The 17,836-nt window shown below is 40.6% G+C and overlaps 3 protein-coding genes across 4 annotated transcripts in view; 2 read left to right on the top strand and 1 right to left on the bottom strand.

Annotated features, from left to right (window-relative positions):
* LOC141004060 (butyrophilin subfamily 1 member A1-like) overlaps positions 1 to 17,836 on the top strand; it is a 118,041-nt gene that overhangs the window by 47,973 nt on the left and 52,232 nt on the right. The window lies entirely within an intron of this gene.
* On the bottom strand, positions 680 to 14,107 carry LOC141003148 (Fc receptor-like protein 5). Its single transcript, XM_073474429.1, has 6 exons — positions 14,018 to 14,107; positions 4,411 to 4,501; positions 3,516 to 3,782; positions 1,717 to 1,977; positions 1,466 to 1,597; positions 680 to 1,031 (listed from the first exon to the last, which is right to left on the bottom strand). The coding sequence occupies exons 2-6, from the start codon at positions 4,439 to 4,441 to the stop codon at positions 982 to 984; spliced, it is 741 nt and encodes a 246-aa protein (XP_073330530.1). The 5' UTR covers positions 4,442 to 4,501; positions 14,018 to 14,107; the 3' UTR covers positions 680 to 981.
* On the top strand, positions 8,844 to 16,139 carry LOC141003147 (uncharacterized). 2 transcript variants are annotated; one of them, XM_073474428.1, is made up of 7 exons: positions 8,844 to 8,951; positions 10,200 to 10,238; positions 10,672 to 10,998; positions 11,947 to 12,015; positions 12,546 to 12,677; positions 13,188 to 13,253; positions 14,033 to 16,139. In XM_073474428.1, exons 1-7 carry the CDS (start codon positions 8,852 to 8,854, stop codon positions 14,113 to 14,115), a joined length of 816 nt encoding a protein of 271 aa, XP_073330529.1. In that variant the 5' UTR covers positions 8,844 to 8,851; the 3' UTR covers positions 14,116 to 16,139. The 2 variants fall into 2 exon arrangements, with proteins under 2 accessions (XP_073330529.1, XP_073330528.1); XM_073474427.1 differs by having other exon boundaries at positions 8,844 to 8,963.

Genomic DNA, 17,836 nt, shown 5'->3' with positions numbered 1-17,836 from the left:
GAAATGGATAATGAATTGCGACATGTACTTGTTTTTTTAAATTGAAACAAAAACGTACACTCCTTGTCTTTATGGCACATGGTTGCCTGTCCCTGATGTAATGTGATGAATAAGATCTAAATATGAATGCAGTTACGGTCAGGGCTGTAGCCAGGATACTAGACATACTGAGGTCTTGCTCCCCACCCATCCATCGGGAAAGTTTTGAAGACTACAATATAAATCTATGCATTCCTCTGTGTTTTGACAGGACCAATAATCAGTTAGGAAATAATATCAGTGCCAGCACATAGATGAAAACTGGACTCAAATTCCCACAGAAGAAGGTAAGAAACAAATTTGACTTAAATGTATTAAACTTATTTCTTTGCTAAAAAGAACTTACTGACAGGGGTAACACTTTATTAATAACAATTATTAATAAACGATGAATCAATAGTTTACTAGTTAATCATTTTACTAACAGCATCCAAATAATGTTTATAAATGAACTACACAATATTTTTTTACCATTTACAAAGTAACATCAATTGTGACTTTCCATAAAGAATTGTTAATAGTTTAACACACACACACACACACACACACACACACACACACACACACACACACACACACACACACACACACACACACACACACACAGCTGAGGACTGGATGAATTTCTGACCATATAAAATGTGTTAAAAAGTTATTTTATTGCAAAGTTCAGCCCAGAAGTCAAAACATCGTAACACAGTATATAACTGTTAGACATCGGAATGCAAATAATATTATGTACACAGCATCAAGCATATTAACAATATGACAGCCATCTTTTTGTATGTTCAAACAAAGGACTTTAACCATGTAGGCACCATGCTATACTGGCAAAGAGATGCTTAAAGAAGATAGATAAACAACTAAAAACATTAGCTTCTTTCCATTCACATTGGGCAGCAAACAGGCTCTTCTTCTTCTTCTTCTTCTTCTTCTTCTTCTTCAGTCCAGTACCAGATGATCAGACACTCTCTTCTTAGCATGAGCTCGAGCTGCAGGAAAACCAGAGCACAGAGAGTCTGAAGTCAGTTTAAGAATTTATTTCCACTTTTTTTTTTTTCAGTCTTGTATGACATTGTTTCACTTCCTGCTTTCTAGCAACGTTACTGTGGCAACCAGCTCTGCTCTGTTGATCTTGTTCACCGTGTTAGCCACAACCTTAGGCCTCTGTCAGGTAGCGAGCTGTGTGGGTTAGCTGGCTTTTTTTCGGCTTGGCTTTGGTTTTCCGCTATCTCATACTGGCCCCCTTTTATTGAGGTATATCACCATGGTAACCTACAGTACAGCCAACAGGAGCAATGACAGCCGGACTACTGACCAATCAGATCACTCTCCAGTGTGATGCTATGACGTGCGTCTTTTGGAGGAGGATACCAGATCAGATGATCAGTGCAGGGTAATGATATGCTATTAGAGGGGTTCTTACCTCGAGCCCACCTTCGGTACGTGTATATAGCGAGGATGAGGATGGCAGTGTAGAGGATGAAGAGCAGGATGGTGCACACCAGCTTGTGCAGAGACATGACAGGAGGAGGAGAAGAGACATTCGAGGGCTGAACTGTGAAGAGGAAAGCCATCAGTTTCAGACATGAAACATGATCCAAATATTACACCGAATTTTCCAGAATAGTCTCAAAAGTATGTATGTGTCATACAGAGAGCAGAAGATCAGGTCACCTGTCACAGACAGCCAGCTCTGCTCTGACTGTCCTTTCTCAGGGTATTCACACTTGTAGAAGCCTTCGTGATGCCTGGACACCGACGAGAGGATCATCTTTCCTGCAGGCTCAGTACCGATGAATTCACCGTCTTTGTAGAACGCAGCACTGAAATCTGAAGTAGGAGTCCTTGCAAATCTTTGCCTGTAGGAACAGCGAAGTGTCACAGTGTCTCCCTCTGTCACAGGAAGTGCAGGGCTCTCCAGGATCACCTCACCCTCTGCAATACAGAAAAGCGAACCCTTGTTGGTGATTACAAAATTTAGTACAGAATATAACACCTCGTCTTAATTACAAAAATAAATCGACATCATCAATCCTACCGTCCAAGTCTTTTTGTCACTTCTCTTTTCTTACATTCTGTTGTGTGCATGTTGGGCCGAAGACTTTTAATATTAGGGGGGATACAAGTGTGTGTGCCGGTAAATGTAATATCAAAACGACAAAATAAAAAATAAATGGGTGGTGTTGAAAAATAATGAGCTAAATTTTTTTTAAAAATGGGATAGAAGCGCCATTGAAATGCTCTTCGAGGAGGGAGGACAGAGGAAGCTTTTCGGAGGAGCTATGAGTGAGGGAGCACAGGTGTATTCTTTGTGGAAGTTTTTTCAGCACCCGTGCCAAAAAAATGCGACACACAGCTGGAACATTCAAACCTACAAATGTTCCTTATGCAATCATAGGTTTTATCAGAATTGACAAAACTTTCGCCCTTGACTGTTGTGAAGTGCCATTACAACGTTTCACCTTGACATTATTTACGTCATACTGTGCCATGTTGTGAGTTGCATTAAAGTAAATATATAGGTTGTCATGAACCGATAGATCATAAAATACAGAGTAGACCGCAGAACGCTAGCAGTTAGTCACCACACAGATTGAGTTTGTTACCGTGGAGGTTATATTTTCGGTACCGTTTGTTTGTCAGCGGGATTATGGATTTGGCCTGATTTTCATGAAACTTTGTGGAAGTGGGACCATTTCAGGACAAATTTATTTTCTCTGTTAGCTTGCTAGCCATGATCAAATTACCTTGGAAAATATGCAAGCTAAAGTTTGACCCTATCAGACTAGTTGACTATCTGGTTGTGTAGTTTAGCACGGATGAATTTGACTCAAGCAGCCTGCATTTTATGTGTGGCGTAGCTGTCAGGTTACATTTAGTTAGCTGATGCTGACGTTACAGTCTGCAAGGTTCTTGAGTCAAGCCATACAATATGGTTGCTGTTAAAGATCATTTTCACCTGCAATTGCCAAAAAGAACAAAACGGAAATCTTTGAGATTATCACTTTAATTTCTCTGCCTTAGAGTAACAGCTCAGAAGCATGGATGTCTCATTTTGATTAAAGCCTGGTGTCTCTCTCCTTGTGTCTCCTCTTCTGCTGGCAGCTCATGTGAGAAGGACTAGAACACGAGGAAAGTAGTCGAGGATGTATCTTACAAACTGAGATATGACAAGAGGGGTTAGTGTTGCTGCTCACTCAGGCTCGTCTGGCTGGTTGTGTTTTGATTGGTCACGTGCTTCTACAATGTGAGGAGGTAAAAGTCTTAAAGGTCTTCAGCATCATCAGATCGTCTTTTAACTGGGTTAAAAATGACTGCCAAAGAAATGTCCAACCATAACCCTTCAAACATAAAAGGCCTCTCCATGTCAAAGTCCTGGGCCTCAGATATAAGTAACCAATCTATGATCTCTTTGTCAAACTGGAGCATAAAACACAATGTGAAACAAAACACAATCTCATTTGGGAGCATACCTGCCACTGTGATGTTGACGGTGTTGCTGCGATTGCCCTGCTCAGATTCACACCAGTACACCCCGGTGTCAAATGGGTGAGCTTTCCTGAGGGTGCATACAGGGTCACGTGGGTCTCCAAAGCCCCCCTTGCATGGCTGAGATGTCTCATATGCGGTGTTTCTCCTCAGTGTCCAGCCACTGCAGTTTACCGGCACTGCACAGCTCAGAGAGATGCGTTCATACCGAAAGAACTGGGATTTGTCAGGGTGGATGCTCAGGGTGGCTGCTGGTGGTTCAAACAGGAAATAAAAGACGTGATTTTAAAAACATCAGTTTGACATCTAATCTTACTGACATCAAACCCTGCATGTATTTGTTTGCCACAGCAGCCAAAACGACAGAATATTACAAAAAAATTACAATTAAAAAGGTAAGAAATAGAATAGACTTGTATATACATGTAAACATGATATTGTACAAAATTAACAGCAGTGAATTTTTTTTTACAATACAAATAATAAATCATAAATATGGGTATTAAGAAAATTGACCAGATAGTATAGTTGTATTGCAGAGTGCAGAGTGCAGTGAGGTCTATTCACCCTGCAGTGATCAGACTGACTGTCGGCGCAGTACTGTTATAGTCTATTCAATTCTGTAACTTTTGTTTTATTGTATCTATCTTGGTGTATTAATCTTACTCTTTACTGTTGCTCTTTACCCACCTTTACCCTACTGTATTGTGAATGCTAAACTGCATTTCATTGTCTCAGCAGCTACTCTTGGCAATGACAGAGTGAAATCTAAACTAATAATCCATGTAGGGAACAAAGCCCTGAAGTATTGGTTTAGAAAATGAATGATCAAATCAAAGCACGTCTATTAAAACTACTGAAAAAAGTTGAATTTCTTACAGATTATGAGGCAGAGTGAGGCGACCTCCATCCTGCGTCGATGCTGACAGAGTTCTTCTCGTTCGCTTTCTGCCAACAGTCAACCCACATCCTGAGTTCAAAGGAAATCATGACGATCAACAGTGAGACAGGCGGAACAAATCAAACAACCACACTGATGTTCACTTCTGTGTTTTACACGGTTTTTTCTTAATAAACCCAAACTGTAAAACAACTGTAGTATTTGAATTACAAATTAACATCATTAACTTTTTTATTGTCTGCCAACCCTGATGGCTGATCTCCATTTTGCCAATATTGATCCTTTTCTGAATAGTGTAATAGTTAAAGTTAAAGTTACTACAAGGAACTTTCATGTTTTGTTGATTGTTGCGGCCCCTGTGGACAAAAGCAGTATGAGCACCACCACAGGGGCAGATTTGCCACCAGGAGAATTCCCAGTGGCCTGACAAGCTGATCGGCCTTGAGTGTCAAGCCAGTATTGAAAATGCTAAATTACAGGGCAGCTACAGTCCCTCAGAGCTGTAGACTGTCTGCTCCACTGCCAGCTTTTCCCTGATATGATCTCTGAGTATTATCTCATGTGATCAACACAATCTTCAGTCAGTGTTTGAGGTGTGCATGGCTGCAGTGTGGCTAGAAGTGAAACTATTTTGGGTTTTATTTTTAAACTACAAGTAAAAGATGCAAGTGGTTGTGAAAGGAATCTGCTCCTGGTCTCCCGCTGAGTGATTTTGATCTGGTTAGCACGTCCATTTGTTTTGGAAGTGAGCGAAGGAAAGAGGCAACATATTTTCAGTATGTGGTCCCGGTTACACCTTTGTAACAGGTACTACCACAAAAGCAAAAAAGTATTTAGCCAGGTGTTTATATGTCTGATTTTTATAGAGTCACACATATGCCAGGTACAGTCACAAAACATGAGTACTGATTATTCAAGTCAATTTTTTTTCAGCTTCTCACATGCATACAGCAACAGCCAAACTAGGTGCATCAAAACACAGCTCTTCCTCTTTAATCAAAGGGAGAAAACAAAGTAAACCCCATCCTGAGCCTCATGCTGGTCACAGAGGTTTGACTCTGAGTCACATTTCTGTGAAACCAGACATGAGCAGCCACATTATCAACCTGAGCAAACTCAAACACAAAAGTCATCTGGAAACCATGCTCAGGGTACATCATATCAGTCTTTGAATATGCAGCACTGCCCTACTGGACCACAGTATATTACAATACTATAGGCTATACAGCAGCACGACAACAACAACTTCACAGCTGAGCAGCATTCAGCTGAGCTAACAGCAGCACTCTTTGAAGCCCCAGGTATAAAAGCTGCTCATTCTGTCAGTGAGGTGTAGTTCAAGGTCTGAACTGTGGGAGGCAGCAAAGTGCTGATCAAGTCCCAGAACACCAGATGAAAAAGACAGTTGCCAAGTTTGCTTATTCTGAGCAATCTTGGGCATGTTTCTCAAAATGAAGTTGCGACTTTGGGCTTTTTCCCTGTGTTTCTGCTGTCTAAAACTAGTAATGCCTATCTTGTCATGCTGTAGGAGTTATCTACAACCCGTTTCTTGAACCCCACATCCTCTAAGATGGACAAAACATGATAAGGTGTCCTCTAGGGTGTTGTACCAGTGGACAGTAGGCTATGGGGTGGAGTGTCCTCTAGGGTGCCCTACAGGGAACGAAAAGCATTGCAGTGTCCTCTAGGGTGCTCTTCCAGAGGACGAAACATGATAAAGTGCCTTCTAGGGTGTCCTTCCAGGGGATGAAAAGTGATGGATTGTCCTCTGTACCTTTAGCAGAAAATAAACATGACATGAAATAATTACGACAGTAAATAGCTGTGTTCCAATTCAGGGGCTGCATCCTTCGAAGGACGCATTTGAAGGCCAATTACGTCACAACGCCGTGTGAAGGCTGTCCCAATTCGAAGGCTCCTTCAAATGCAGCCTTCTTTTCCCTCTTTTTGAAGGACGCACCGCTACTATCCTTCGCGGCCTCCCATATCCCAAGATCCTTTGCGCACCCAAACAGAAGAAAGAAAGAAGGAAAATGGCGACATCAAGTGGTGTAGATCGTCACTTTCGCCGGCCTGGGCGGCAGAAATCGTGATGTAAGGGTAAGGGGCAGGAAAATCTGGTGACGCAACCAGGAAATGCTCCGAAGGCTAGACCGTCCCATTTCACAACGGTGGACGCAACTTTTGAAGGTACCTCTGAAGGACACGCCTTCATAGGCCGCAAAGGCCGGGTCCTTCGAAGGATGCAGACCCTGAATTGGAACACAGCTAATGTTTTGACTGAAATCAAGCCGTTCTACTCATCATATATTCTTCCAAACAACAATGTGCAAGCTCTGCTAAGGTGCCTTACAGTCAACAATGTGAACACAGTTTTCCCTTTCCTAACCAAGCTCCTCAAAATATATGCGACATTGCAAGTGACAACCGCGTCAGTGGAGTGGTCACTGAAGCTGACCAAGACATCCAGCTCAGGAACCTATTTGGGGAAGACAGGCTCCCAGATCTTATGCTGCTCTCCACTGAGAGAAACATCCCTGTTGGCCCAAACAAGCCTATAAATACAAACACGTGGCCAAATGAAGAATCCCACTGTGACTGTACGACCCTGACCATCCCTACCAACCCAAACATCTCAATAGACATCTCATTCTCACTGTCATTAGACTTAGACTTCTTTATTTGTCATTCAAATTACGCCTTACAGTGCAGATCAGAAGGAAATGGCGTTGCAGTTGGCTCAGTGTAGCACAGGATAAAAAACAAACAACAACAAACAGCAGCACGTATTTACATCAAATAAAATATATAAATCAAAAGTGTAAACATTGTGTATCTTTGTGAAATAATATTGTTCCCTGTGTGAATTATTATAGTGTTGCAATAGTTATAATCACACAATAAAATGTTAACTTTTGTAACTATTCAGTTCAGTTCAGTTCATTTTCTTGACCCCTTTCTCTGTGAGGGTCGCGGAGATGTTGCCGCTAGTGTTGTGACGTTCACGAACGAACCGATTCTTTTGAACGGCTCGTTAACATGAACGATGGGAACCGAGTCGCAGCTGGGAACCGTTCTTTTTTTATATATATATCACTGTGTTTCACGCAGATGCACACAAAAGCTCCTCCTTTGCTCCTCCCCTGAGTGGGGCAGAGAACAGGAGGGAAAAAAGTTACATGGGGAGGAGCGCAGCTCAGCTGCAGGTGCTTATTAGATATGCAAATATAGCATGATGCCACCTGAGTTGTGCACGCTGCCTTTGCGTGAAAACAGAAACACGTGACTGCCCCTGCCTCGGAGAGCAGAGGTCTTAATTAGGAGGAGGACAGTCAGTCTGTCATGTGTCTGACTCCTTGTTTGGACAAAATGAGCCAAAGGAAACGGAGCAGCATTTGGATGCACTTTTCTCTTGTGGAAGACAGTAAGGCAAAATGCAATATTTGTCAGAAAAATATTTCTTTTAAGTCCGGTTCAACAAATAATTTGCATAGACACTTGAAAACACAACACCCAACAGTGAAAGTGGCAGAGGTGAGAAGAGAAGAGAGCCAACTGACCCAGGCAATAGTGATGCCACTGTCAAAGCAGAGTGATATGGTGCAACCTTGTGGAATATTTACAATGAATCCAGATCAGACTTTAAAATCTATTGCACACATGTCAAATGAGGTTATAATCAATATTTCAGAATAATTCAAACTCAGATATTGGTAGGATATCTAATTTTGTATTATTTTGTTCCAAATCTCACCCCATCAACCTCCCAGTGATTATTTCCAAGATAAAATGAGTTACCACCAGGCTGGCTTCTTAAAACTTAATAAATATAAAAATCAGTCAAATGAGCCAGTTTTTTGAACGGCTCTTTGAAAGGAACGGCTCACCAAGATCCGGCTCCCCTCAAAGAGCCATAAATCCCATCTCTAGTTGCCGCTTTATCCCCCCTTTCAGGGGGTTACTGGGGCCAAATCCAGTTTTCATATGGGCGGAGGCCAGGGTATATCCCTGGACAAGTCGCCAGCTCATCGCAGACGGCAGAGGCTGCCACACAAGGTGCCAACTGCGCGTCAGGAGCAATTTCGGGGTTCAGTATCTTGCTCACTTCGGCATGTAGCTCGGTTCCGCCCAGGGGAGCCGGGGTTCGAACCAGCGACCTTCTGGTCACCTGCTCTACCCACTGAGCTACAGCCGCCCACTTTTGTAACTACTTCACTATAAATGTATTATACGGGTTATACCGTTGTAAAAGTAATAAATTGTTAAAAGTAATAAATTATTGTTACCAACACCGGAAGACGTCACTTCCGCTTCAGGTAAGCTGTGACGTAGTTTTTTCCCCTGTGACCAGTCGATGTGTGAAGGTAACGAAGGTACAGCCAGACGATACTGCGACATATAATTAGTGAGCCAGAGATAATGTCACCTAAACAGATGATCCCACCTGAGCAGCTGCTGCGGGTCATTGTGCTCGTCATGGGGCTGATGGGCGCTTGTGGAGATCCAGGTGAAGATCCAGGTGAAGATCCAGGTGAGCGAAATCAAGCTATTATAAGTGGATATTACTCTGTAGCTAATGCTTAATAATACATGGTGTACATAGAAAAGCCACTCGCGCCAAATCAAAATAATAGTGACCTTTATATAAAAACAAATGTGTGCAAACACCGTCGTTATCTTCATTATCGCCTTATTTTCAGTGGAAACACAAAGTCGGACGGAGCTACTTCCGGCCTCCGCCCACCGTGCTAACTATTAGCCACCGAGCGGAGCTCGCTACTCAAAGTCTCGAGTTGAATTCCGGCAGTATTTTAAGGCAAACTAGAGAAGAAAGAGGAGTGGACACAGTAAATACTGCTGGTGGTAACCGGGAGGGTCTGAGAGCCGAACTACGACCTACGAGCCGCGAGCTAACTGATTTCTAGCTTTCGGCTTACTTTCGGTTTAGCAGCAGGCCAACTTGAGTGGAGATAAAATAATGTCATCGTGCGGCTCTTATAGACTTGTTGTCGGAGCCAATGGCTCAAATTGTGACAGTCAAACGAGTCATTTCTTGGATGTTGTGACGCTCAAAAATAAAATATGGGAAAAAAGTCTTTGTGACGATGTAATTACACAGTTTGGCCACTTGATGGCACATAAAGCTGTGGTTGGTGAGATTGTAGAAGGCAATCAGAAGCAATCAAACATTAGCTTACACCCTTGTTTACACATCATGTATAATTTAATGTAAAGCATGTTTGTGTTGTGTTTTTGTAGCTACATGCTTATTGACAGCTTTATTTGCCATTCAGGACCCTCAGGTTGTTGGTTTCATTCAAAACAGAAGTTCTGTTTCTGTTTTCATGATTCCCAAACTGCTTTTGTGTAAAGCTGCAGAGAAGTTACTGGAGGCTGAATGGGCTTTTGTTTTAATTAATGATGAATGTCCAGGTTCATATTTAATGACTGTTACAATAACAACAACACTGGATTATAAAACACAGCGACCAGCGTCCTGTGTTGTGTGTATGTTGTTGTCGACGATCCAAAGATTCAGTGCACTAAAAATGTATGTTTTTGTCACCTGTTAGTTGCACAAAACTGTTAAAAAAAAAATTGTATATGTTGACTATCATTTCATTGTTAATTACAATCATCTTATCTGCAGTCACTCACAACTTGGTGAACAAACTGAGCTCATAAAACTGATATATTTATGTAATAAATATGCTGCTTGTTTTAATACTTAATAAGGTTTCTCTTTTTTTAACACTCTTTCTAGCAGGAAATGACAACCCCTGTCATGATCCAGTTGACCCATACAGTAAGTAGAACCTGCTTCATCATACAGCGCCCGGATCATCAGGGAAACCTTCAGTGAGGTGAAGAGTGTGCAGCTGTTGCCAGCCACTGATTTTTATAGTACAGATGTTAAAGGAAGTGGAACGTACTCGTCATGGAGTTAACAGAGCTTCATTTATTAAAATGGTCATATTTGGCACCATTGTGTCAGTGGATCAGTGTGAAATATTGCAGGAGGAGAAACAGCCAGTGAGCTGGTAGTTGATGAGCTGGAGGCTAAATGGGCTTTTGTTTTAAATAATGATGAATGTTGTCAAATGTCCAGGTTCATATCTAATGGCTGTTATAATAACAACAACTCTGGATTATAAAACACAGCAACCAGCGTCCTGTGTTGTCGACGATCCAAAGACTCAGTGCACTCAGAATATATGTGTTCTGTTTCTCTTCAACAGTGTTGCAGCGCCCAAATACAATCATTGGAGAAGATGGTGACACAGTGATTCTCCCATGTTCAACAAAGAACAAGATGAATATCAGCCTTGAACAAGTTGAGTGGTTGTTTGAGGATCCACCAGGGCAATATAAATCTGTCCATACGTATTTTCAGAATAAAGATCAACTTCAGAAACAGAGTGACGACTTCAAGCACCGAACATCTCTCTTCAAGGAGGGACTGTCCTCAGGGAATTGTTCTCTAAGACTGGAAGTAAACGCAAATCATAGTGGCAGATACCACTGCTGTGTTTCAGGGCAGCTCTGCTGTAATGTAACCCTCAAAGGTACGTACTAATACTCATACTATTTTATCATCATGAGGTTTTTAACTAAAATGTACACAAGCTGCTTCACAAGTAATAAACAGTCACTTTCTCAGTTACATGACATTAAATCAAATGTATAGATGTAAGCGCAAACACCGTGCAGTGTTTTCCCTACCTTACAGATTTAATGCACTTACAACACAACACGCAAAAATCTTTTAATATTTGAAATGAAACTATGGCGTCATCGTTTTACTCCGAGCCTTGAAATTAGCAAACATTAAATAATGGTGATCAGGGGCCTCACTTATGAACATTGCAGACACCCAGAAGAAGGTGTACACTGTTTTCAAAGCAAAGTGTGTGATTTATAAAAAGTGAACCTGATGGGAGAAGTGCTTCCCTCTATGGAAACTCTGACCCATGAATACGCACATGAACTGGAGAAATGAGAAAGTGCAACTCCAATGGCAGAAGGATAAAACTACATGAAATGGATTAATTTTGCGTAAAACAAGTTGAAATATGACTTCAACCTCTTACAAATGAGGAGTTTAATTGCAAAAATGGATAAAAGCCATTATGTGCACACACAAAAACATGATTTGGGATATTAATACAAACCAGGATCTCTGTTTTGCAAAATAACCTGTCAAAATGTTATTACTGATCAATACCTTCAAGTTGTCATTTATTCTCAATAATGAAATAAGTCTGAACTGTCATTTTCAACACCTCTGCTGGGCAGAGACAAGTTCATAGTTTAATATGTTTTTATCACCTGTTCGTTTCACAAAACTTTAAAAAACATTGTATATGTTTACTGTCATTTCATTGTTGATTATAATTATCTGCAGTCACAACTTGGTGAACAAACTGAGATCATAAAAATGTTCTTTTCCCGGAAACAGATGTAAGAAATGTGCTGCTTGCTTTTTAATACTTAAGAGTTTCTCTTTTTAACAGTTGGTCCAAAAGAAAAAAACCCCTCTCAGAACCATCAGGAAGATACCGCGTCTCCAGATAACCCAAACAGTAAGTAGAACTTGCTTCATCATACAGCGCCCGGATCATCAGGGAAACCTTCAGTGAGGTGAAGAGTGTGCAGATGTTGCCAGCCAATGATTTTTATAGTACAGATGTTAAAGGAAGTGGAACGTACTCGTCACTTTGTCTATTAAAATGGCCCCAACAACAACAACATGGTCATATTTGGCACCATTGTGTCAGTGGATCAGTGTGAAATATTGCAGGAGGAGAAACAGCCAGTGAGCTGGTAGTGGATGAACTGGAGGCAACAGTTAAACTGCAGTTTATGGCAACCAGCACATCTCCAACTCATCCTCAGCACTGTTCACCTTAACGTGTTGTGGAAACACCATGACAGCAGCTGTACGCTTGAAAAGTGTTGTGTGCTTTTGTTTCCCTTCCTCTCAACAAAAGCATGCAGCCCCCTGCAACTGTGAACAACTGGAATACATTATGTACATGGAGGAACTGAGAAATATGATGTTGGAAATCTGCAGCAAAGCACTAACACTCACATCTCTCCTACATTCTTTCAGATGGCACAGACGGACAGCCTGAGACTTTCAAGGCTATTGGTGGTGTTGGTGGTGTTGTCGGTGTTGTTGTCGGTGTTGTTGTTGTTGCTGCTGCTTTTATCGCTTTGGTGGTCTACCTTCGCAGTAAGCGCCGTAAGTCAAACATCTCTTGACTTTATCATTATTGACTCATTTCCTGTTAAACAGACACTCAAGTTGAAAAGTTGTTTCACTCGTCCTGTTCTTGGTTTAAATTTTGCTGCTCCTCTGAGCTCAGTCAACAACGCTGACAGTTAATGTCCACTGCCAACAGTCAGTGTGACTGTGTGAAGTAGTGTCCTTTTTTTGTGACGTAGGACGTAACTTAAAATACAATGAAGTGGACACTTTGTCATCGTCACTTTCTCAAAATGAAGTTATCCCTGTGAAATATGTTTACTTATCAATAGTGAGCTGGGAGGTAATTTGAGGTGATAGAGGAGCTGTAATACCGACTGTAAGGGGGACACAAGATGATAACTGGGGTAGAAAATGAGGAGGAACTAACTTGGCGACCAAACTGAGCTCATAAAACGGTTCCTTTCTTGAAACGGTAATAAATGTGCTGCATGCTTTTTGAATACTTAAAAAGTTTCTCTCTTTTTTTTTTCTTTTTTTTTACAGTCTGCTCAGGAAATAAGCCCAACACCCCTCAACCAAACCAGCCTGCGCGACCACCTCAAGATCGAGGTAACCCAAAATCTGAGGTCATGGAGGAGCTATAATATCAACCTGAGGGGGTCACAAGATGATAACTGGGGTAGAAAATTTAATTCTGCAGCACAAAGTTAATAGAATCCAACAGATTGTTGTCTCAGCAGTGCAGAACATTACAATTACAAGTTAAAACAATAAAAAGGCACAAAAAAGTTATTAAACTGATTCCTCAGTACAAAGCATGAAGAACCATTAGCCAGCACTGCAGAGTAATGACACACAGTATATCAAGATGGACGACATGACAGCTCAAGTGAAGCCAGTACATCGTGATCGCCCCCTGGTGGCTGAGTGTAATATAGCTCATAAACCCGACACCTCCATGTCAGCAGATGGGACAAACAAACACCCAAAATACACATCAGATACATCTTTGTACAGTGGAGGAAGTTATGTATATTTTAATGACAGTCTGTTCTGCTTGCATGTTTACTGTTTGCTCTCATATCAAATGTCTCATCAATAAGATATTTATAACAGAGGAATGTTTTGGGGTAAACGATGTCCTCAGTGGAAGGACTAAAACTTTCAAAAATTTAATACACCGTCAAAAAAAAAAATTATAAAACCTTTTTTTACGTAATTGAAAAACTAACTTACACTGAAGACACATCTCTCTCTGACCACAGGATCAGAACTAGAAGATATTTGACCTTTTTAAGAGACTGATGTGCGATTATTAAAAAACACTTTGCTTTGAAATGGTGGGGATGTTTGCATGTAAAAACTGCTCTCACCTTGTCTTCTCACAGAGAATAAACCAGTGGACCCAAATCCAGAACTGATCCCGTTGAATCCGAATGGGGGCCAGGGCGCTCAAGCTGATGGCAACTGAAGCAGGATCATCTGTCGTTCCACTGAGAATTGAAGTAAAACACTCCAGTGAAAAATATACAAAAGCTGTATGAAGAACAGAGAATGTATTTCTAGGCCCTCCATGATAAAGTTTAGTATCATTTCATCCAAAGATTTTGCCAGCAGCAGTTGTTCTCTCTCAGGTTTAACTTGCTATTAGCTTAGCTCAGTTAGTCAGGCTTTAAGTCCTGCTGCTGCCTCTGAGTGTCAAACACCAACGATGGTCCCGAGGCCTCATTTATAAACTTTCCCTCCGCCCGCCTCTCCACGCAAAAGTAAACTCTGACCCATACATACGGACATTTTGGCTACAAAGAAATTGGTGAGGTGCCAAATGAAGCCAGAATTTAGATATTAAATGTGGGAGGCGTCATCATACCCATCATACTATAATGAGGCCTCAGAGACATTTAATGTTTTAATAGATTCACTTTATCACAAACATTCAAACCAGCGATATTATCTGTACTATTCAATAAGCACCTTTTAATAGAAGAAAAATAATATGCACTGTTTTATAATGCAGCTTTTTTCTAATTAGCGGGTCGACACAGGGTTTTTATACGAGGGTTGTCCTGCTAAGAATCACCTATTGACCCACATTCACACTTCCCGCAGTCAAGGCAGCCTATCCTTTATCTGAAACATTACTGTGGACGTCTCCCTCCTCCCCTCAGATCAGAAGAAGCTCTCTGATCTTGCCAGTGCCACATCTTGATACTTGAATCAAGTGAAGTCCACGTTGTAACAGAAGAGAAAAAACAATAGACTGCACCTGCGTAGGGAAATGCATCAGAATTTGGCGTGTTCACCCAGGTCTTACATTTAGATTAAAGCCAAGCTGAGGTGATAAAAACCCGGCTCCACTGACCGGGGTGCACCATAGCACTTTTGTGCTGATGGTATCCTTGATAAATAGCAGCTACTTTGCTCAGATGAGAGCTTGAAAATTGTTTCTATCTTTTCTTTTCTACTGAATTGATGGTGATATGTTGTGGTTTCTTTCTTGTGACAAATGTACTTATTGTAAGTTGCTTTGGACAAAAACGTCTGCTAAATGTAAATAGAAATGTATATTGATGACACGTCATCAATTCACGCGGCAAGAAATGCATCAGAATTTAGCGTTGTAAAACCCAGCTCTTATTGGGTTTAAGTATTAATGAGACCCCCGAGCTGGAGGAACCTCCCATGACACTGTGTATATAAGCTGTGTGGGAGCGTTAGTTTCCCTGTTATGCCAAAAATTTACAAGAATTAGTGACAAACTGTGCCAACGTTGTTCAGCAGAAGTCATCGGAGTGAAAATGGAAACTACATGTGTCCATTAGTTGAACAAGCTGGTGAGTTCTCCTTCCAACAGGCAGCCTCTCACTGCAGATCCAGACTTTGCCAAAGCAATAACCAACACTGTGGAGTGTTTCAGTGTTGATGCACAAACTCAAATACTGAGTTCACACTGATCAACATGTTTCTGCATCATAGTTTACACAAATCTCCAGACGAGAACACTCAGTTTCTGAACGTCTTCAGTCTGGGAGAAGTTTTTTTTAACAGCTCCATTTTCAGTGACCTGAAACATCTTTTACATGGAGGACTGAAGGCCAAAACGTAGAGAACAAGCGTTGTTTTTAGAAATATGTGTACGTGTGGACAGGGCCGTCCTTCTAGAAACAGAATTTCAGCTCTGTTATAATGTGCCTGAACACATGAATCCATCCATTGTGCCTGTCATGTATACATTCGTTCAGGGATTATAAACTGAATGTAGACTGGTGCTAAATCTGTGAGACTCACCAGGTTTTATTGGAGTTTTTGTTCTGCACTGAAAAAAGTTGAATAAACTGTTTGGTTTTTTACTGTAGCTGTGAATTTAAAAATGATTGTTGAACATGAACTTATTGAATTATGAATTAATACCCAAAAAAAATGTACGTGAATAAATTTTTTGTATATTTTTACTGGAGTTTTTTTTAAATTAAATAAATAATATATTCAACTTTACTTTTCTGAGTTTTCTTTTAAAGATTATCATCATTATAATTATTTGCAACTGTGAGACCAAGCAAGTCACACTGACTGCATTTCCTGCGTCAAGTCATTTGCTGGATGCATTACTACATTTCATGGCATGTTACCACTACCAGCTGTCTGATTAAAAAGGAGCTTCTGCATCACCAGCGTCTGCAGGAATATTCATCATGTCATGTGAGAGATCAGGCAGAGATACAAACTTCTCCACAGGACCAGCACTTTTTAAAGCCTGTAAGAACCTTAAATTTGAAGATGACACATTTGTTCATATAGCTCATCAGAATACATCCAGGAGACGTTAAGCTTGTTTGTCTGGATTGGACACATTGGACACACACTGCACATGCTCAGTACTGATCAGGTAGCTGACCGGCTCAGACAGCATGGGAACGTCCATTTTTCTGTCCCGACCCTATACAGAAAAATTACACCCGAAAAACACTTGAGACGTAATTTTGCGTCATATTTTATAATAAATCAACAGGTTATTTGAACATAACTTCCTCTTGGGTCGTCAATATTTGTTTTTAAATCAGTTATTTAACACTCGCCTTGTCCCCACAGTCATGTAAAAAAAGAAAAGTGCCCTATTTTGAGCTCATAACTATGTTTTTTGACCATTTCAAATGCAATTATGTAAACATATGATAGAAGTGACAAAAAATAAAACTCCATATAAATATTATAAAATGTATAATGACAGTAATCATCCCTCGGAGTCACTGGTGTTACCAACAACAAAAAAACACTGACATCACTTTACTTCTTTTGACCTATTTGCTGCAGATGCATGAAGAATGGACACGGTTCAGTCGACCGTCTGTTCAGTTTTAAGACATTTTCACATTCATCTACAAAATTGATGAAGCATTAGTTGACGTCACTGCTGTGAGTACAAATGGACTGAATGACATGATTTAGTGAGTTTTACATGACTGACAACATGTGGTTTGATGCCCTGATGCCATTTTGTAAAATGCATTTTTCATGAACATTGTCATTGGTGTTACTTTCCTTATGGGGAACACCAGTTTATAAAAAATAGAAGGAAAAAAGATACAAAGTCATTAAGTCAGTAAGTTATGGAATAATATACTCAAAGTTTAAATGTTAGAAAAGGAAGTCAATTTTCAGACAAATATATTAAATAAATAAATATATAATAAAATTTCTTAGAAAATATACTCACCACAGATCTTGGGTCATAACGGAGGCACTGTGTTTATGCACGTCTGACGGTGATTTGCAGCAACAACAAGAGCAAAGAAACTAAATACAATCTTTGTTTTTATCAAGTCGGCTTACAGATGTAAAGGAATTTTGCCTCAGAACATAATAAAACAATTGTGCAACATGCACATGAGAGGCTAACATAACTCCAACAGATAGCCAGTCTTTCTTTTGTTTGAGTGCGAGGCAGGTGCTGTCAATTAAGTTGATTTGAGGGTTTATAGATCACAGGTGTGTTAGCTGCAAATGGGATTTCTGCTTAAGCAAAGTTTTCAATGCTCGGCATGTTTTATGAATTGAACTCAAGCACACTGTCAGAGATGACCTTAAGACTAGCTTCAAGTAACATGAACATTTTTTTTTAAAATGGAGGTTTTTGGGGAGTTTCTCCTCAACTGAGTCAAGGGTCTGAAGACAGAGGCTGACATATACTGTGA

The sequence above is a fragment of the Pagrus major genome, chromosome 10, assembly GCF_040436345.1.
Source record: "Pagrus major chromosome 10, Pma_NU_1.0".
In the NCBI taxonomy this organism is placed as follows: domain Eukaryota; kingdom Metazoa; phylum Chordata; class Actinopteri; order Spariformes; family Sparidae; genus Pagrus; species Pagrus major.
Note: the sequence above shows the minus strand (reverse complement) of the source record. Positions and strands in the feature narration are given on the sequence as shown.